Below are 22,812 nucleotides of genomic sequence, written 5' to 3' on the forward strand. Positions count from 1 at the left end.
CAGGATTTTCTTAAAAAAAAAGGATTTTTGCTGCATTTTTTAAACATTTAAAAAATACACCCTAATAAAAAGAAATGTCATTTTTAAACTTGCTCTTTGGGTCAGAGATTAAAAACTGAAACTAAATCTAAGAAAGTTTGAATTGATTTGATTCCAAAATTATTTCTATCTCCTATCTGCCAGAATAATGAGATATAATGCTTGAAGAGATTTTTCATGCTTTCTTCGTAGTCAAATATTTAATCCATTATGATTAATATGCTTCTAAGTCAGTTGGTGAAATTGTCATATTATGGCTTTTTAAATTTTTAATGGGCTACTTTGTGACATTTTAGTAAATTGGGGGCACATTTGTAGATGCATTTTAAGGAAACTGCTAAAACACCCCAATTTGTTGTGTGAAATCAGAAGAACTCATTGTGTAAAATACTTCTGAAACCAAAAACTCTGGCTTGTATGACATGGCTCACACCTTTAGGGTTTGTTTCAAGTCATATAGTTTAAAAGACAGTTATCTCTGATACTGACCAAATACATGTAAAGTTCAGAATTCAAAGAAGGTTACGAAATAATCTCTAAAATGTTCTTGTTTTATTTATGTGTTCTGGCATTTAGAACATCTAAATAGTTTTGGTAGTTTTGGTAATTCTAACTAATGTAAAACAAGAGAAATTTCCTCTGATTTAACTTCAGACAGTGAGAATAAAATGTGTTTTTTTATTCAGTGTATGCAATACTGGTTTCAATGACATGTGTATCAATGCCCGAACAAAATAGCATGGTATGGTAGCATGCTGGCTGAGGTTGGTAAGAGAGTATCATTATGAAATGAGTCGTACACCAACATGGGCTGAATAGCCACTCATTGAAGCCAAAAGCAATATTAAAAGCAGATTATTCTTTGCAAATGCAACACCTTAATTTTTGGAGACAAGGCCGGTGATCTTATGAAATTGAAACAGAAGCATTTTGCCATTAAACATTTGAAGCTTGTGATAATTTAGGTTTGACTTTTCTCTACATAGATCCAGTTCTATTTAGAACAAACACTGACACGTGTTTATGCTCATTTTTCTTTTGTTTCTTATGCTGTGCATCTTTCTCCGCCATATTGAGTTTTTTGTATTCTGACTATTTGGTGTCTCCTGTGGTCTACATAGATGTTTGTTTACTATATAAACATTTCTGGTTGGGCTTGTTAGAAAAATTAGACACAGTTGACAAAGAAAAACGCCATTTGTCACATTACTTTCTCTTAAAATCTTCTATATCATTTTAGCTGATAGGTATTTTGTTTTGTCCATCTCTAAAGGTGACCACACAGCTGCAACAGCTCAATTAAACCTGCAAGAATTGATTTTGACCTGCAGACTATTAGCACCATTAAACTGTGTGATTAAAATGCAGATTGCAGGATGGCTACATTTTTGTTTTCCTAAGTAATTCCAAAAAAAAAAAAAAAAGGTGTGGCAACAGTGGCAATTTTGTAAAGTTTCTTTGGGTATTTTAGAAATCCAGGATGTTTAGATTTTAAATTAGGATTTGGGTGCTTTAAAAAAAAAACTGTTTGCAGAACCTCTGAGAGTTGTCAGGCGTTAAATGTAAAAGTAGTTGATGCACTGCAACTGCAGTGTAATAAACGTGCATTGCTTTATAGTAAATAGCAGTTCAGAAAGTTAATCCAGCCTCCCACAACTGTTATACAAATGCTTTCATTTCTTGTAAATGTCCGTTCTTTCCCTGTTTAACACAAAATTACGCAACATTTTACTTTCCAATAACCTTTTGCGTTTCCCAAAAATACTTTCAGTATTTGTCTGCTGAGCCTCAGAGGCATTCACAAACTTCAGTGCCAATTTAGCTTTACATTGGAAGCATAACATATAATTACATAAGTAATGTTTAAAATGTTAAATATAGCTTCACCTTTTTTTAATTATAAACAAGCTAAACTTTAACTAAAATTAGATATGTCTAAACGTTTTTAAAATACCTACTCCTCAAAAGGCCAGTATATTTAGTTTTAAGTAACAGACATGACCTTTTTTTGTTCCAAACTCAACAGCTTTTAGTGGAAATCAACATTCTGAACATTTCACAAGCATGCACATATCCAAAATAATCTTTTAAATTTGCATTTACAGGTTACAAAATAGAAACAATAGCCAAAACACTTTTACAAGAGGACAAACATCATGCATGTCTACAGCAACACGCTGTGATGTTAAGAAATAAAACTTTTCTTTATGTCCCGAATGAGTATTTTTTGAAAATCAAGACTATATGCAGAGAAAAATTCTGTCCTTCACATTCAATTTAATCAAGGGTTTTCTTTCAGCTTTATAAAAACAAATGGTCACATAAAAGAGAATCACATGGCAACAAATAAATACCTACAGGTCTCACTACAACTTACAGGACAACAGTGATATAATGCTATTCTCACGATAAGCTTAAAGTGGAACATAAAACTGTATTTCTAGATCCTGTCATATAGATTTCAATGAAAAGTAACCCCTGGTTATTAAAGGGACATAATTTTCTGACTGAGCAGCAAGTCATGGACACATTTTCTCTTTTACAGACAAAATACATCATCCATCTTCAATGTTCTTTAAACACAACCTGATTGTTGTGCTGCAGCGTAATACGAGTTTGTCTAAAACAAGGAGTCTAAAGTAAAATTTAAGATGTGTAGAGGTAAAAAACAAAACAAAACAAAAACAAGTCAGGTAAAAACTTTCATCTTTAATTCTAATCTTGCTTTTACTCTAAGAGACTTTTTGTACCTCTTAAATAAAGTTAACAAGCTGCCAAATCTGACATCAAGTCCTAGTGCTGCATTTGCTGATAACTAATGCCACACTAGTGTCTCCTGTATGAATCTACCCGCCCCGTAATGTTTCATATGTCCAGATGTAAGACAAACTGAACAACCATTACTTTACAGTCCAAGCTACTTCTGTGAAGCATTGTAACAGCATATAGTACACTTAGTAACAGTTTGCGTAGATGCAAATACAAGCTGTTTGAGTGTAATGATTTTGAGATTACAAGTAAATAAGGAAGCAAGGGAAAGTCCCAGTAAGAGCTGGAACTCTTAAATTTACTAGAAGGTTTTTTTTTTTTTTTCTTTTTTTAAGTATTGAAACATAAAAACCGAGGTACAATAGATCACATTTATGTTTCCATTGTTCTATGTTCCCCAGCTCAATATTCTGGTCAACCAGACCTCAGGCAGATGCAATGAGAGAATTGAATTCACCAAGTTTTATCTTAAAAATGTACAAATATTCAAAATCCAAACATGCCTGGTGGAAAAAAAGTCAAACTTTTAGCACATCTCATCATTTCGCAGGTTTAGGTTTGGTTGGCTTTTGCATCATCATTTGAAGGGAAACCACTATCCCTGGAAGTTTAATCCTAATCATATATACATAGTAAAAATCAGGTTTCCTGCATGTTTTTCAGATCAAAATGTTTAATATCAATTAATCTTTTTTGGCTCATATTAAAACACAGAACACTGAGATACACTAAATACTTATATAAGGTATTTCTACAGAGGTCAAGTTACAAGTCCAATACATAATATACAAAAAGAGTAACGGAGATGTGTGATATGTAAGAAATATAGTCTCATTAGAATCTGACGTATTTTAGACAACTTTAAATTACAATATTCTTATTCTGTGCAACTACGTATGCAAATTTTTCTTTTACTTTAAATTTGCCTGTAAATGTAGTGACCTTCTGGTGACCCAAGCCAAAGCAATCAACAGCTTTTGTTGAGCAACTTTTAGCCAATCAATGTACTGGTATCATGTGATCAAATGAGCCTAACAAGCAAAATTCTTAGGGTTAATTGTTACTGGTGAATTTAAAGTAAAATATAAAAATAATAATCATATTCATAACTGAACAGAATAAAAAGTCTGTTATAAATTCAACATCCAAAAAAAGTCTTTTGATGACACTATATTTCTTCCATAAAGAAGGAAAAACAGATAGACACACAGACATACAGATAAATGTATGGACGTATTTTGAAAGTTTTAAGAGACAGTTTGTAAATACAGAAATATTTTCCCTCCAATTTATCTTTCGATACTTTTCCAGACTGTAGGAACCCTAAAAATACAAGAGAAGGTGCTTAATCCAACATCTCCCTCAACAAAATCTGAGAAGAATCAAGAGATAGTGATCAATTTCAGGTCTCCTTTCAGTTCTGTACATGTTCCTCAACACGTATTTTTACACGCATCAGATTTAGTTTATAAAACAGGGGAACATAGAAGCACGGAAACACAAAAGCAATATCCTTTGTTCAGTTCCAACATTAGAATGTAAGCTGCACCGGAATAAGCCCTTTCTGATTTTGCATCTTCTAAAAGTTTTAACAGCTTCAAACAAAAACAGAGAAAAAAGCAAACAGGACAAGCCAAAGTGTAGTTCCCAAAAGAAAATAGAGAATCCATCTTTTTCTTTTACATTAAAATATCTCTGCTATGAAACTGTCAGCATTCACATCGGGCTGAACAGTCCCAGCTCAAACATCAGGGAGTCACAGTTAAAGTGCGAAGCAACTAGTGGACTAAAACATTGCACAGTAACAGAAACAGTTCACTTTATCCAGCCCAGAACCAAACATGGTAGGCAACATCAGAAAACAAATAAACATGTCTTAAAACACGCTCCACTTTAGCATAGCAAGATTAAGATCCAGTACATAGCATGGGATAAGAACCTGCTAAATGTGTCAATCATGTCATGCAGCTGACTGCATAATGTAGATGCTTCAGAGGTCCACAAATGCAAACAATCAGAGTGCGTGCCAATCTGGAACATTTACAGGGCGGCATCTCCTATTTGTTTGAAAAAGGGTCTTTCACAATCGACTGCAGAGAGATGCTACAGTGTGAAGAGAGAGCAGTACAAGCAACAGTCAGTTTCTTCATGGGGTGAGGGGAGCCTTGACTTGCTGGGACAGAACCAAATACTCCAAACATCAGCTCATTGGGCTAAACCCACAACACTGCCACAGAAGTTACATTCTTGTATCATTCGTGAAGTAGCATCATACAGAAATGGAGGTAACAGAGTCACTTAACAGGAGTTTACTGTTGCACAGGAAGAAACTCATAACATGCATCCCTTTAGACGGTTTGTGTTAGCATAATGTTACACAAATCAAACCTGCAGAGCTATGGAAGGCCTTCGTTTAGAGGTCTGGACTGTCCGTTTAGTCATGCATTTTGTTGCAGCTTTATGTACAAAGTCCATTTGAATGACTGCGGCTGGATGAGGGACTGGGGTGAAGCTCCAATCACTGGCATCACAACAGCAAAGTCTTATGTAAGCAAACCTTTGGAAACAGAACATCTGCACAAAATGTCTAGGCTTAAAGAAAAAATCCAACATTGGTGATGGAGTCGTTTCTAGGTAACTAAGTCTTTTTGTAGGTTATGTTTAATCTTAAATAACAGCTGGCAGCTAAACTTGGATATCAGCTTACTGAGCAGAGAGAAGTGCTCTGTCCAGTGAGGATGTACAATTAATCAAATAAGTAATTCAATCTTGGCTCCAAACAATCACACAAAAGATTATTTATTTTACTGTCATATATTCTAGTGTTCCTGATTTCCAAAAAAATCCATTTTAAAACTGGAACATCATGGAAGTACAAGGTTTTTAAATCTCTGCAACAATGTTAGCAATTGAAGAACATGATAGAGACAGTATTTGTCGCTGCAGCCACCTGTCTGTTAGTGAATAGTCAGGTTTAGCTGTTGTTCACTAAAATTTAAAGACATTTCTGATTGGGATATATATATCCCAATCATATATATCAATCATTTGATTAGACATGTCTTAGGTGAAAAAAAGATTGGCTACTATGCAAAATACAAAATTCAGAAAAATATATAAAACTTTTGAGCTAAAGCTTGTGCAAAAAATGTGGTCAAACTCAAATAATTGTTATAATCATGATTTTTTTTTCATAACTGAGTAACCCTACTGTCCACAAAACATAAGCATTTCGAAAAAGAAGAAGTCAACATCAAGCATTACTTTAAAGCTGGATTTATGCTTCAGCGTAGAAACTTTTCTCTTACGTCAACATTTCAAAACACAATTTTGGTCTTTGATTGTCATACCGCCACCAAAACATTCCCGTTCTGCACTCAAACATCAAAACTAGCCTTTTTTGCCATATTTTACAAAGTACAACCAATAGATTTTTGGCTGAAATTGGGCCAAATAAAGTTTTCAGTGAAAGCCTTTACAATTAGGTTGTTTGTTTTGTTTTTTTTTTTTACAAAAAGCAGCTCACAATGACCATGTCTGTCAAAGCTTTCAGAGGAGTTTCATGCATATTTAAGTAAAAACACCTCCAATGTTCTGCTTCAGAAGAATAAATCCAGCTGAGCATATGGAAAAAGTTGGATTTTTCCTTTAAGTTCCATAGATTTTTTTGTCATCTCATTTGCATAGGAGTCAGGGTGTGTTGAAGGCAAACAAAACTGCTGATGGAGCTGTCTACTGGACACAATGAACGCTTTAAACCACACAACCAGCCCAGGTGTAATTCCCATCTTGGGTGTGTTTAGACAGTCCGTAAAAATTTCAACACATTTACACCTGAACATTAAAGTTAGCCAAAAATGATCCCAAAAATCTACAGAAGCCTTTCAGGGAAACTCTGACAAAAAGGCTGAGGCGGACCAGTTGGCACTGAATGCGAAGGTAGTGTTGTCAACATCAGCCGTACAACTGGAAACATTTTGGCAACAAAGATCAGAACTCATTGCAGATGACAATGTGAACGGTTTGGCTAGAAAGATTTGTGAAGTGTTTGTTTCTGAAGCCATTTCTGCTGCTTCTGAGACTGAACGAACAAGGCAGATTTGAGTTTTTGAAACATTGCACATTTTACATAATTACACTTAAAAGTTAATCTTAAAGAGATCTTAAGCTAGCTTCTATGCACCTCATCTAAACAGAAGATATAAACATTCTTCAAGAGAAGTTTCTTAAAAATCTTAGAGTGCATCTTAAAACACTTCACTTGACTTCGGATTCCTCTCTCTGTATCTAACTTTAGTTGCGTTTTTGTTAGAGACCCCCTGTAAAGGAGCATAAAGCCTCCCCATAATTGCACTCTTTACATCATTTCTTGGACATTTGTTTCCCTCCTGTTTTCTTTTTGTCCCACGTAAAAAACAAAAAGACAATTTGGCTATCAAGTGTACAGCTACAAAATACAGTACATCGATTTGTTTACACTTTACATAACCACAAGATTACTGAATGACCAAAGTATGTCTCAAATACAAGAAAAGGTCAAATATTCAGTTAGGAAAATACGTCGTCACATAAAACACTGAAGTAGAACAGCAGAATATTACTGTAAGGCAAAATCAGGTGATTTCACAGTGACTGAAAAATATTCAGATTTGAATGTTCTCTGGTTTAAAAACAAATGTGTTATTTTTCAAGTGAACTTCTCAGCTTAAATATAAACTACATTGCCATCAGTATTTCCTTGTTTGGCTCTTAATACATACATGACCTTGAGCGACATCCCATAGTTCATTCACAGGGTTTATTTTGTCAGCCTGCCTTTTGCAGCTCTATTGGCTGTGATTCTTAGGGGAAGGATTTCCACAAGGTTTAGGAGTGTGTTCATGTGAATCTTTCAAAAGTCTATATGTGAGACCAGACACTGTTGCTGGACGATCATGGTGTGTTCCATTTGTAGTCAGAACTCGGAAATTCTGACTTCCCAGTCTGAAAAATCAACGTCAATGCCCCCTGAAGACACACTTCCCACTCAAAGAGATTTGTAAAGTTGACTTCCAGTTTCAACATGGCTGCTGTCAACAGTAGTGGGCTGTGGTGGAAACATTTTTATTTTACAAAACAAACTTGAAAGTGTCTAAAATCAATGTTACACGTAGTGCCCGCAACTATAAACTAAAATTAAGAGTAGTGTTTGCTTATGGAAAGTAAATCACTTTCGTATCCTGAAGTGCTTCAAGCTCTTTCACTGGAACTAAGAGTATCAACTCTTCACCAAACTTTACACCTGACACAAACTGCCAGATTCAGACAGCAAAGCTTCTGATTCTGTATGTTACACTTGATGATATATGGGAAGGATATAGCTGCTCAGCCATTGAAACCGTTTTCATGAAATGTTCTATGCACTGAGCTAATCTGAAGGATTTGAAGTCGGTGATTTCTGAATGCAGTGCTTCTTTTATTTGACCTACCACTTCTGGCTGAGTTACTTCCACTTTTGTAACACTGCTACAAGTTGAGAGGAATATTTAGTGGTCAGCAAAGTGGTCACAACTGGAAAATCAGGTGATTTTCTATAAAGCCACAACTCCTAGCTCCGGAGAATGACAAATTGGATATTTCCCCAATGTCTGTAGAAGTGTCCTGCATGCCTAAATAAGGGATTGTATACACACATGGCCCCAGAAGTGATTGGAACATGAAATAAATTGTTTGGATGGCTAAGTGAATACTTTTGGCAATATAGTGTATATAATGGCTTTTTTTCTAGCTGAGAATGAATTCTGATCCACTTTTCTTTAGTTTTGGTTAAATTGAAATTCCTGATGAGTGGTAATCCCAGTAAAGTCCACCTGAAGTGGTGCTTAGAACTGATTTCTAGATTTGCTTGTTGGACTGCAGCACAATATTAAATAATGGCACAACTAACACCAAAAGAGCAACTATGGGGAGGTTTTGCACTCCTTTGTTTCCCAAGTAAAAGCTTAAAATAATAATAAAAAAACATTTACGTGTTTGTAATTAATTACATCAGTGAAATTTTACACTCCACCTACAGACATTTTGGCATCAAATTTAAGTTATAAAATATCAACCCTTTGACCACATAAATAAATAAAACATAAATACACAAAGCATAAAAACATATACAAGATGAAAATAACATTTGGTTGTCAAAAATAAAGCTTTGAGTGTCAAAAAGAAAGTCATCATGCTATGGTAGGAGAACTTGTTTCATTGAAGGGTAGTAAGTAAACCGGCTATGTTGTTTATTTTCCTCCTCTTTTATACATAGCCAAAACAATTATTTTACCCAATAAATTAGCAGCTTCCTGCTACAAGCAAAAAAGATTAAAATGAATGTGGATATGAAAAGAAAATGGCTATAATGTGCATTTTTTAAATATATGTGGCATGTAATGGGGCACTGTAAACAAGAGTAGGCTAGCAAAAGCGCCGAGCAACCAATCTTTATCAAAACAGCGAGGCCATTCCCGTTGCAAGCCAATGGACGACTTTTTCCCCATTGTGTTTTTTGGTGGCGCATCTTTCAAAGAGTTATACAGCTGGACGGCCATGCAACGAGAGAGAGGGTTCATCCTGCCCTTTGTTTCTCTTCACTCACGTTAGTGTTTTTGTTTTTCCCTCTTTGCTCCAACACAGCCTCGCTACAGCCTGTCCATCCTGAACGTGTCCTCTGTGGCGGGGTCAGCGAGCACCATGTCGGGGTCATTGAGCATGTGCAGTCCGTCCAGTGTGAGTGGATCTATCTTCAGCTCATCCAGGGGGAACTGGGAGTCGGCATCGAAGCTGACATCACCAACACCCGCCAGAGAGTTGGTCAGCTCTTTAGAGAGGCTGGGCGGAGACTCACCTGTGACTAAGAAAGGTGACAGCAGAGAAACGCAGACAGCTTCAACACAAAGCAGTCATTGAGCTACCAATGGGACGGATACATTTTAAAAAACAGATGGCATCATGATCAGATGGCATCTTGAATTATTGAAATATTCAAACATCTCAACACAAATGGGTCTTCCAATTGATCAATAACCCTGAAGACCCCCCACATACTTGGGCGTTCGGCATTTTCTATTAGTGGACTCTGCGCACATCGACTGCAGACAGTTGAGATTTATTAGTCAGGCGTAACGATTGCCTATATTTCTCATGACAGATTTCTTTATTTCCCCCAATCCAAAAATCTTGAATTCTCCCACAGTAGAATTCAAGCACTTTCCAATAATTTTCAAGCTAAGTCTTCAAATCTTTCCAGCACCACTCACCACACCAGCTAGTTGGGCACCTAGCCGTGTTTCTTCTCAATAAAAAGCACCCACCACATGCCTGTTAGTGGCACAAAGTGGGAGTCTGTCTGATGCGCGTCCTTGCAACTGGTTGGATTGACTCTCAACCTTATCAGCTTGACATAACATACAAAACAGTTCAGTGTGAACACCCGTTTCCTCCCAAGCAGTTTATTGTGCAACAAAGAGCACATGGACGTGAAAATAAACCTTTGAGCAGATGTGTACGGTAGATGTGTGCTCTGCATTGTAAAATGTGCCCAAGTTTGTGGAGGCCATAAGCCCATCACCAAATTTGCACAAGTGAAACAAGCTCAGTATTTTTGGAGGGGCCATCACAAACCCCTGATTGATATCACAAAGAAAATGTTTAAGGAAGAGCTGAAAAAGTATGTTTGAGCATGACGTCTCAAACCTGACTCAGTTACAAGAGTTCTGTCAAGACAAGTGGACCAAAATTCCTGCAAACTGTTGTGAGACGTTGTAGACGGATATGAAAACATTTATTTAGAACTTAAAAAAAATCTCCTAGCTCTCGTATGTAGTAAATATAAATAGTTTTGGTAATCCTAACTGACCTCAAACAGGCAAAGTTCAGTCTGATTTAATAATGGATAGTGGGGGAGAAATAGTTATGGGTTGTATTTTATAGTATATGTAAATATCTGGTCTCAACTGTATTCCCATCTTTTTACCTGGAAATGCACTTTCTGAAAGTGCATTTCCAGAATGAGCTGGGTTTTCCTTCTGCTGCCCAGATTTGGATGGGTGAAGGACAATGTATGGATGGGTGGTGGTGCTGCTACCTGTTAGAATGATGTTGGGGATGTTGCCATGGCTACTGTAGTTGAGTTGCTGCGAGTCCTGTAAGCTGCTGCCGGTGAGGCCCATCATGGCCGCCTGCGTGTAGTTGAGGGTGGAGCATTGGCTGAAAAGGCTGGACGAGCTGATGGGACTTTCAATCATGTTGAACTGCTCAAGCTGAAAAGCACAGATTTGTGAGGCAGAGCAAAGTCAGGACAACGTTCTGTCCTTGGTTACTGGTAGTCTTGGTTACCTGGTGAGAGAGTGCATTGGTCTGCCTCGATGCCAGCTGCTGATCATAGAAGGAGTCGCCAAATATACTGCCCACCACAGGAATGTGCTGCAGGGGAAAGGAAATGCGAATTAAAATCAGAAAATAGAATGCAAGTTTCTCTAATAAACACAAAAAAGTCATCCAATTTAATAAGGCCATATTTTAGTGATGGAGTAACAAGGAAAACCAAGCAAGACATCACATCACACAGCTGTCCAGCAGAGCAGGAAATATAAGCAAGTGGTTCTCATTACCAGGGCTAACACAAGCCTATGAAAGAGTGAATGTTGGCAGCTGCAGCCCCGTTGGAAAAGAATCACAATTCAGTTTATTAAAGAGAGGCCTTGGTGGTGGTATAATAAACACCAAGACAACAAACCCTGGCAATTTAGGAAAAAAAAAAAACAAGAGGTAAAATCCAGCATGACAGAGCGGTCAAATTGGATTTACAGAGGTTAAAAAAAATAAAAAAAAAAAAAAGAGTTGAAATTTTCCTTAAATAATCTTAAAAAAAACAAATGCCTCATAGAGCACATTATCAACAGTGTGGGATTTGCTTTCTTATGTGGTAGAGTCCCCGCTTAAGCATCATCTTAGCCAGAGAGAGCACAGTCCATGAATGATTAGAATCTGAGGAATTTTGACCTGAACTTTCACTGATTTATCCACAATTAATTTACCCACAATTGTATAGTAAAAACAAAATGCAAAAATGTCTCTTTATGCACAGAAAAGAAGATTTAAAATTCATAAACTGAGTTGTTAAAAAAAATAGCACTTTCTCCAGAAATATATTTTATTATACAAGGAGCATCCCATTGTGGTTCACACTGAGAAAACCAACATGTTGTCATGCACACAGTGACAGTGGAGATGAGGAGATGAGTAATGCAGCTGCTGACACCATGAGTGGTGCAAACACACAGAATGAAAAGCAGCCTGGCTATGAACAGTTAGCTTTCCCCCAGAAGCAAAGCCCTTCCCCAGACAGCAGCGAGCTCGGAGGGTGGGCCCTTACTTGAGGCGAGCCTCCAGGGGAGAAGCCTTGATTGGAGACTGGGGAGGTTGGAGACTGAGTGGCTGGTGAGCCAGTCTGATTGCGATACTGTTGGAGGGAAGAGGGTTAGCTAACACTAAGCTTCATGTCTGGCACAAACACACACATCTTTAGCAATAAGATCAAAATGTGTACAGTTGCAGGTTAAAGTTTGGCAGTGACATATATGCTATGTTTTGCAAATGTTGCATCTTTATTATTATATTACCTAGTGATTTGTTGGATGTTAACATGGTATCAAAGTGTGTTACCACTTGATGCCATGTGGTATCAAGTGGTACTGACATTGACATTGTTTTCTTGTGTTACTCCTGGAGAAAAGCATGCACAACATTTTCTGGACCACTGAGAACTTCAAGGTAAGAAGTTAAATAGGACAGAACAATTTCACAAGGTTTCAGTGACAGTTTTTCCTGATCAGTTCTTCTACAGAATCAAGTTACTAGTGCAGAGCTTGTTCAACATCAGCAGCAGGTGAGTGAGAGTGTATCTGCATGCACAAAGAGACTTTGGGGCAGAAAAGAAGATACTTGTGTCTAAAAAAAGATATCAAGGAGAGACAGCTAAGTTCTGCAGGAGGTTTAGTGATGGACAGTAGAAGGCTGCTGAAAAGGTACCTTCTGTGATTAAATGTCCATCATTCCAGGAAGAGGGCTTACTCACAGCTCTGAACAAGAACACTGCCATAAATAATGATAGAGTAAAAAAAGAATCCAAGAGCTACTTCGTCCAACAATGTAGGAACAATTTGGTGCTTTGAGTACATTCAGCACAAGGAAAAATAGTTGATGGAGGGGGTTAAAAAAATCCTGTTGGAATTAAAAAAAAACTATAGTCTGTTATATAAAGTTGGCTCCTGGATAAGCAGGAACCAAACAAACTGTGATCAACTCCGAGCACCAATAGTCAAGATTTAACAGTGTAGAGGACATCCAGGATGCCAGAATAAATTAAGTTATGAAAAGGCATCAAAACTCCACATACCGACTATCTGCATAAATTTAATATAAAAGTTTTTAGAAGTCATATGTTTGTAGTTGTTTTTTCAGTTGACCATAAAATGTTGTTACCACAGAATAACATCTGTGTCACTGCCAAAGCCTTTCACTATGACTGTACAGTACAGTGGACAAAACAACAAGTTTTATCATCAGCCTCTGCATAAGAAGTGAGAAAATTTTGGTAGGGAGTTCATTTTGTCTGTCTACACAATAGCAGCAAGTCTACGTAAGTAAAAAGGATCATGTCATGTTTTCAAAAGATTTATATATTGAGCATACCAACAAAGTGGTAATCATGACAATATTAGGAAACATTTCCACAAAGCTGTGACCCTGCCTTCACTTTACTGACTGAATTGTGTGTTTCTTACCGAGCTGATGCTCATGCTGGCGGTGGTTTGGCTGTCCGGGGAGGGACTGCTTGCAGTGGCTGTCCCAGACGAGGCCAGAGTGGGCAGAGCGATGAGCTGGATGCCCTGTGGCAGCGCCGGCTGTTTCTGGAGGTCACTGAGTAGCTGAGCCTGGGCCTGAGGCGTCAGCTGGTTGAACAGGGGATACTGGGAAAGCTGCTGTTCCAAAGTTAATGTTTCTGTTTGCAAAGCCTAAAGACAAGAGCACACACACACTCACAATTACAGTGTTTCACCTTGAACAACAAGAAAAAAACCAAGTGAAGCCTGATGCCAGACATTTACCTGTGTAATATTAACAGGTGAGGAGAGCGTGGGTGAGAGCTGCTGTGGGGACTGTTGGAGGTGGAGGTCAGAGGTGAGAGTAAGTGGCACCACAGGTGGCTGCCTGCGCTGGCCCGTTACAGTCATGGACGGCTGAGAGGGCGTGGTGATCCCTGGCAACAGAAGAGTCACACATGCACAAGTCACTGGGTTTTGTTAGAGGAAAGTCAGATTACTAAGCATTCAAACATGAGAATCAGCTAAGAAATCATAGAAATCGTTTAATATACTGTTTCTTAAAGCTCGACTTTTATTACAGGCAACACACATACAGACTGCTCTCACCACGGACCACATTTATTCACCCATGTCATGTGTCAAAAACAAGCAAGTGAACGTTGTTGCCGTCCAAAGCAAAGAGGATAACGAATATGCGGGAAACTAATTTTAAATGAGAATTTCACAGAAAATAAACAGCCAGCTGGTGACCAGAACAAGATGTAGTGAGTAACTGCTGTCTGTCCAAAATACTCATCAGCTCTGAGAGAATGAGATTTTAGTACATAATGAGAGGCAGGCAGCAGCCCACTGGGATAAACTGTAGACCAAAAAGAAAGCAGCATCTAACACAAAGCTATGTTTAATGTTTTCTGCACACAGATAGATACACAACAAAGCCTATTCTAAAATCATCTGGGTTGTAATGTGCCTTGGGGTAGAGATTACTTTTCTGTTATTGTAAATATACTGTAAATTTCCTTTACATAGTAAAACTATTTTGATTAAAAAATAAACAGGCTAAAAAATGTAGCTCAAGATACTGGCTAAACCAACCTACTTTCTTAATTGGGAGTAAAAAATGTTTTTTTTACTTCCTCCTCCATCGTCCTACTTTTGGTACATGGGTACATGGAAGAGCTCCTACCATGACTTGCAGCACTGATGCCCAGGTGGGTGAGGTTGGTGGTCAGGCTGCCCGTGCTGTTGGCTGAGCTGAGCGAGGGGAAGGACACGGTGTCCTCGGGGTCAAGTGGTGTGGACAGCGGAGGAGGGAACTGGATGTTAGTCAGATCCGGCAGCGAACCACCAGTGTTGTGAGCAGCTGGGACCACAGACGGGCTTAATTCCTGGTCTGGTGACGGGAATATACTGGAAAAAGACAACCAGTTGGTTAGTGACGTGAAACACAAAAACAGCACCAAAAAATGTTTTTGGATAACTTGCTTTAATAATTTTAACTGCTGATGAGTGAATCAATTATGTGACAGATATTTAGACTCTATAAAGTATTTCAGATGTGAAAGACGAAAACAAAGCCCTCAAATTATTATAACTCTTAATAACAGCAGTTGGTAATTTCTATCTTGGAACTCTCTGAGAACTTAGAAGGGACAAAAATAAATCTAGAACATTAGAAAAAGTTTCTTATATATATACAATTTAATTCTCTGATGTAGAAAAACATCAAATTACATTGAAGCTTTAATTATATGGCTGGTCTACAACTTCATTACATTTAGCAAAGCATTGTCCAATTAGAAATCTACTTCCACTTATGTGATGATGGTCAAAAAAAGAAAAAATTAAGAATTTTTCAATGAAAGTTACAAAAGAAGCAGAGGTTTGGAAAATCAAAATAGTAATACTCACTTGATTCCTGGCACATCACAGGTATTAGGCTGAGATGCATCATCCTAATAAAAAACAAAACAAAAGAGAGTCGTGATTAATTCACCACATGAGTTCACTTTACAATCCCTCACTGTCCCACTGGTACCTTCTTGTCATCCCACAGCTGCTTCTGTACATCCTTATCTGCATCTGACTCTGAATTTTCCGTCCCAGGCACTGTAAGCAGCAGCACTATTAAACAAAAACAGAACACTTTTTTCTTACTGAAGCCTTGCTGAAAGAAATTAGTCATCAATATCCCAAGCCGCCATGCAGAAAATAGTACTGCTGTGCACCAGATTCCCACATTTCTAAAAATAGCACAGGTGACCACCAGACACTGAACGGAGGCCAGCTAATCTTGGTTCCATTGTATTAGAGCTTTACACATAAAAAGACGTGATCGATAAAGAGTCAGTTAATGATTGATTTTGCTCTGTAGGTTGCCCTGAATCAGCTTCATTCAGAAATTTCTATAGCCGGCAGAGTACAAAGTCAAACAGAAACACTTCTCAGTAGATCAGCTTCCATTTGCACCTTAAATATTTTACCACGCGTCTACATCTGCCTCTCTCTGACACCAGCTCTTTTGTGTCTTCAGAGGTTTGCAGCTTGGATTAGCACGTTGCTCATGAATAAATTAAAGATTCTCTGTGTCTTTGTCACTGGATCCTCCCTCACCTCGTTTAGGCTGCAGCTCCTGCGATCCTCCTGAAAACACCTCCTGGGGCTTCGGGTTCATGGCGCTCTGGTGTAAGGCCGAATCCGAATTTGTCCTGTATGTGACAGAAAGATGAGACGTCAGCAGAATCCCAACACTGGAAGAGGGCCAACTGTTAAACACCATATCCATCACTGGGTTACAGCCCTCATTACTGAACTTTATTTGCCACCAGGTTGCCCAATCTGTGGTCCATCCTTGTGAGTAATTTCTACTCTAATTAAAGGCATAAAAATAACTGTTTCTGACTGGGTAGTTCCAACCTCTTGCAAACGGACAAGCGAAGAAACTTACCTTCTCCAGCTTGTGTCTGGCGGTGGGGAGAGGTAAACTGAACTGTAGGGACAGCTGTCAATGTAAATCTAGTCAAGGCTAATAATTGAGGAAAAATAGAAGAATCAATCAGACACAGGCTTTAGTTCATCCCTTTGTGCCTAAAGCATTGTGAATAAATAATCCTGGACAAATCCTATAGGGAGATCAAATCTCTAAACTAAAAATGGAAAACATGTGTCAGAATAACTCCGTTAAAATGTAATATACCAATATGTATAACTTAACAGATGGTTATCAGTGGATATACAAAAAATAAATCACTATTTTATTGATCTTCAAATCAACATAACTAGGAAAACATAAAAGAAAAACAGACTTTTAACACAGAAATGTTACTGAATTAAATATACACTCAATTAGAAAATCAAATGGGTGTCTTACAGCTTTCAGTAGCATATGGAGGATTTCTCCACAGCTGAGTTCTTTGATGCAATTCCCAATCCCAGAAAAAATAATCACAATTTTTTAAACACAATCAAATTCTGCTTATTAATATATTTTTCAGATCAGACGGAAGGGAAGATGATACAATGTCTCCATCATGAACACATGCTGCCATCTTTGCTTTGTACCTCTGTCTCACTAGTTACACAATGCCATTCTATCCAAAACAACATAGTGACTGCAACTTCCAGAGGTGGATAAGAGTCAAAATATTGGTGGGTCAGTTTCAAAGCCAATCATCTAAAGGAACTTTCAGATGATCACAATCCTTCGAACTCTGTGATCTTAATTACCATATGAAATGCAAAATGTGGTTTCATCTGAAAAAAAGACTTTGGATACTCAACAACATAAATGTCCTGTTTCTCCTTAGTCAAGGTATGTCAGCATGTAAAGAAATGAGAAACTTGCAATTCATGTTCTTGATGTGTCTGTGTTCTAGCCTTTGAAACTAACTCTGGCTACATGTTTTCCTTCCAATGAACCTTGTAATAATATTTTTGGATAAGGTACACTGCACAGTCAGCAACCTTTTGTTGCTAAAAACTGCCAAGTCTTTGAATTTCAGTATTATATATATATATATATATATATATATATATATATATATATATATATATATATATATATATATATATATATATATATATATATATATATATTTTTTTTTTTTTTTTCAAACTGACTTTTGGGTTTTCATTAGCTCTAAGTCCTAATAATGACAAAAACCCAGAAATATGATCTTTAAATAAATTCCTCTGTTTGTAATATACATAATAATTTACACTTTTTGAATTAATTATTTAATTTGACATTTTCATATTCTATTTTTTGCAGTTGTACCTGCACAAGGAAGTGAAAACTTTGCTAAACATATTCAATCAACTAATTTTCATTTAATTCACTTCCGAAAATAAACTGAAATTTTTTTTTTTAAATTAACACTGCATTTGACTGATATTTCAAATCATGGATAAATAAGACAGATGAGAAAGGTGAGACAAAGTAACTTCCAAGTCTGATCGCCACATGGGACGAAGCAATATAAAGGATATTTGGCGACCGTGTTTGTCCACTGAAAGTGGGCGACGGTGAGGAGACGTGATGCGGTTACGATCGCGGTAAACACGGTCCACGAGTCCATGGTGCCTGCTTGTCCGACTGGTGTCCAGCACAGAGTTCTAAGGTGGACACACCAGGTAAACGAGATGAGAGGAGTCCTTTCAAACAGAGCAAATCTTCGCATTGGAATAAATGGTGCTAAACATGTTCACTTTAAGATGGGCAAGCCAAGTTGGCAAATGTAATTAAAGATGAAAAGCCATGACAAGCAATGGTATACTTTAAAATTTAGGAACCAATTCTCAATTATGGGGAAGGAAAAAAAACTAAGACAAGCTCTTCTTTAACTTTTGAGGTATGATGAAACCTAGTGGAAGATGCAGCTCTAACCAGCCAATAGTCTTACAGCTGTCACAGCCAAAGAAAAGCCAGCAGACTCTTTTACTCCTCTTTAAAAATGGATAGTCTGTACAGAAAGTATTTTTCAACAAATCTGAAAGACAGCTGAAACCTGTGTGTGTCCAACATTCACCAACAGCTGACAAGGGTACACTGATCCAGAACAAAACCATTGCTGAGAGAGGCTAGGGGCTCACCTGAAAAGGCAGGTCAATGTTGCCATTCCCAATCTGATTGACATTGGGCAGTGAGCCTCCATAGTACTGTCCACGATTCTGCCCTAGTTGCAAATACTGGGTCTTCTGTAACTGCAACTGTGCAAAGTAAAATTGCATGAAAGCATGAGTGAATGATTGATCTGATTCACAAACAAAAGAGATGCTAAAAATGGGCAATGCGTGCAAGTCTACAATGATAATATGCAAGATTAATGAGTTTGGGGCTTTTATAAACTGAAAAAATGTAACAAGATGAAACAGGCAAATGTGGCTTTTTCATGGACAACAGACAAGCAAACAAAACTAGCTGATTTGAATGACACTGGACTGACAGCTTAAGTTGTCACAGTTGTGTATTTATTACTTGCATATATCAGTAATAAAAAGTAATGTATGCTATAACAAAAACAAAACACTGACATCCTGTACACCCAGAAGAATTGAGTCAGATGATCAGACATAATGCAGTGACAGAAAATCTAAATGGCAACACAAGGGAATCAGGCAGAGACTACTGAAGAGTGTTTCCCTCCTAGGAAATATCAGTATGGCTTAGGGTTAGACACACGCATCATAGTAATAAGTGTGCTTAATTTCCAGCAAACAGAAACAAAAATTATCTCAAACACTTCCTGGCTTCCTGACGTCAGTGCAGCTTGAAGAAATGAGTCAATTGATTCATCCAATATATGCTGGTGGAGCTTCCTGGATGATTAACCCTCATCATTTGGGACTTGGGGCAGAGAAAAACTAACTGGCTGCTGCTCATGCTGGATGTCCTCAACACTTACTACCATAGCCCCTGCCTCCCTCTTTTGATTAAAGGGACAGTTAACTTTTTTTATTTCGATAGATAATCCTTATTTTGAAGAGCTTCACTCCAGAGGAAGGGAGTGGCAGTAAACAAACTCCATCTGATTTATACTGCCTTTCTGTTCAAGAAAGAATTATTTACATTTCTGAAGATATCTTTTAAGTCAAAGCAGAAGTCTTGAAAAAAACGATTCCAATCCAAACAGAACTATCTGAAACAAAACAGTCCTCACATTTAAAATGTAGTAAATGTGAAGGTTTGCCACAAAATGCTAAAGGTTTAAAAAAAGTTATAGCTAGCAGTTCTGACATGTCCTTACATTCAGCATTGACCCCCACTGACCCATGTGAAGTTAACTTTTGGTCTCAACCGATCCTTGTGACCTACTAAATGTGAACTTAAATTATTGGAAACCTGACTGAACACCCTGGTTGTAAACTGCTTATTAATAAATAGGTAGAATTTCGTGTGTACAGTTACATTACTGGTACATTATATAATATAGCATAGTATGACAGCCTTTTAAACATGATTTGAAATTAAAAATAATTGGAAGCCACACTACTCTATGAAGAAAAATTAAGTCACTTTTTGCTCAAGTCTCATTAGTAGAAACTTGCACAATTTTTTTTATCCCACAACTGACAAGCAATTACATTTTTACCCACATTGCAGAACAAAAGCAGGAAAAAGATGCAATATTTTGAAGCCTGTATAAAAAAAAAAAAAAAAAAACGGTCCAGAATGTTTGCTTAATCTGTCAAGTTCACAAAAGCTCTCACATTTTCATATAGTTCCTAAAAGGGGAAAAATAGCTATGTAATGCAAATTGCAAACATGAAACATCAACAAATAACTCCGTCCTCTGTTTATAATTGCACAACTGATGCAATTTAATCCTGAGTGAATGATGATTGCATATTGCCTCACAACAGGGAGTAAAGTTATAGTTTTATGGTTTTCCCAAATAATGCAACTTTTTTTTTGAGTTTTACAACATAACATCTGTGTTTTAACAAGGTCGATTCGCACAAACTCAGTTGGAGAAACTTTAATCTCAACAATTAAGCTATAATAGAAGGAGCTATAATATTTAAAACATTTCCTTTATGCATCACAGAAAAGTTTCTGACCTTTGCATGATTTGATAATTATGTATGCATCAAGTATTTCATAAGACACGTATGCTCAAAACATAATGAAAACAAGAAAAAAAACTTTATGGAAAAAAATCTGCACTTGCAGGCATTCTATTACAATAACATACATTAAATAAAGTTAAAAACAATTTGCATCAAGCCTTGAAGAAAGAAAAAAAACAAACCTGATAATGAGTTGTAACAAATATATGGATTTATTTCTCTTCCTTTTCAAAATCTGAGATAAGCAAGTTGCATAGTTGTTGCACCACAACTCTCCCTTATTTTAGTTTTTTGTTTTCTTTTTATCATTGGGTCTTTCCACCACACACACACACTGCATGGGCCCAACATAATTGTGAGACATAATCCAATGTTTCTCAATCCTGCTCCTCCGGGCCCACTGTCCTTCATGTTTTAGATGTCTCTCTGTTCCAGCACACCTGATTCCAATGATTAGATTACCTCCTCAACATGCAATTAAGCGCTGCAGAAGCCAGTTAAACGCCCATTCATTTGAGCCAGGTGTGAAACACCTAAAACAGTCAGGACAGTGGGACCTAAAGAGCAGGATTATTTATTATATTATCAGAGAGTTGAGAAATCATTTTCATTGTGATCCACTGCTGACTTTCAACAAATCTGTAAAAGCTAGTGCAGTCAGGGGTGTGGCTGGATAAGCCAAAAATATGTAGAACATTAACTAAGCTTCCGTTTTAAATTGTGTTTTTGTTTGCATTAAAACGTGCCACGGTGGAAACAGTAGACGTGGGGGCGGGAGGGAATCCACGTCCAGTGAGTCTGATTGGCCAGTTAAGGCTGCCTTAACCCTGTCAGAGATCCCACTCGCGTTTGCTCCGCTTTAATTTACCTGCCAACAGCCTCAACATGTTATTATGCGGTGATGTGTGCGCCTGGAAGCAGCCGAAACGCGTGCACTTACCATTGAAATCATACATAGGGAACAGGTGCACGTTGCACTCAAGCTGCTAGCAGAGCCAATTAACCGTGCACTAAACCACGCATGTTTTATCGACAAAATAAAAATCTGTAGCGCCCGTCAACAGACATGGGAGTGTGTTGTGATTATGATAGACCGATACAGCTAAGAAAGAAAACATGGACCTTACCCAAATAGAGAGCAGTCGCTCAAACATATCACCGCAGTGTTCGTTAACTGCCAAAAACAGCGATGCAACAAACTGGGACCAGCCTGTGAGAGGGTGGGGGTCTTACCCGAGCGGCTCTGGTGATGTTCAAGTCCTTCATCACTTCTTCAAAAGCGGCAGTCTCCTCCGCCTGCTTTTGATTATGCAAAGCGATTTTTTCGCTAAATTTGCGCGGATTGTTAGAGGACGCCATCTTTCCCTCTTCTTCTCAATGGAATGTTACGCTACGCACGACACCAGGCCCTCGTACTGTCGTCACGACGCACGGTCGAACGCATCTATTGATGTTACCCCTCTCTGCTTCAGCTGCCTGCAGAATCTGAGAGGCAGGCCGAGTTTGAGATAAAATAAGACTCACCACAGGGGGAATTGTGTGCCCTAGATGTTCGTTATTAATAGTAACATACAAGGGGGGAAATAAACATGGATATGCACGGAAAGACAATAAAATCTGGACACAGAAAAAGTGACCAGGTGAAAACTAATTAATACATTTGTGATAAATTTTGTGACATTTGTCACGTTACTAAATCAAAGTGTGATTTTGGCTTATTAAAATTTTATGTGATACTTATGTAAAGAAGCAAATCACCGATGAAGAAGGAAAATTACACATAGGCTTTACATTTTAGAATCTGACATAAAAATGTTTTGTCACTTATTTTTATAGCCCTAAGTAAAATCTAACGCAGCAAACTGAAATTAGAAGCAATCTAATTAGTTTGTAATCCAATCTCAGTGTAATCCAGCTGCTGTGTGAAGGCTTCAGAGGCTTGTTAGTGGGGGTGAGGGGTCTTCGGTTACATTAGTGAACAAACAGCATCATTAATATGATGGAACATAGTAGATTGGTCCAGGATGACAGCTAAGTTGATATAGTTTATTGCCATGATAATTGTTGGTGACACTACTAATCT

At 37.6% G+C, this 22,812-nt stretch overlaps 1 protein-coding gene across 3 annotated transcripts; it reads right to left on the bottom strand.

Moving 5' to 3' along the window:
• Nucleotides 1–2,106: 2,106 nt before the first annotated feature.
• LOC116725861 (CREB-regulated transcription coactivator 1-like) lies at nt 2,107–22,148 on the bottom strand. Of its 3 annotated transcripts, none has more exons than XM_032572258.1 (14): nt 21,963–22,148; nt 18,753–18,869; nt 18,150–18,275; nt 16,609–16,670; nt 16,275–16,369; nt 15,700–15,770; nt 15,573–15,616; nt 14,848–15,071; nt 13,944–14,095; nt 13,620–13,850; nt 12,209–12,295; nt 11,170–11,256; nt 10,919–11,093; nt 2,107–9,685 (listed from the first exon to the last, which is right to left on the bottom strand). In XM_032572258.1, exons 1-14 carry the CDS (start codon nt 22,086–22,088, stop codon nt 9,474–9,476), a joined length of 1,809 nt encoding a protein of 602 aa, XP_032428149.1. In that variant the 5' UTR covers nt 22,089–22,148; the 3' UTR covers nt 2,107–9,473. The 3 variants fall into 3 exon arrangements, with proteins under 3 accessions (XP_032428149.1, XP_032428148.1, XP_032428150.1); XM_032572257.1 differs by having other exon boundaries at nt 15,700–15,785; XM_032572259.1 differs by lacking the exon at nt 18,753–18,869 and having other exon boundaries at nt 15,700–15,785.
• Between the last annotated feature and the right edge of the window lie 664 nt (nt 22,149–22,812).

The sequence above is a fragment of the Xiphophorus hellerii genome, chromosome 9 (assembly GCF_003331165.1).
Source record: "Xiphophorus hellerii strain 12219 chromosome 9, Xiphophorus_hellerii-4.1, whole genome shotgun sequence".
NCBI lineage: Eukaryota > Metazoa > Chordata > Actinopteri > Cyprinodontiformes > Poeciliidae > Xiphophorus > Xiphophorus hellerii.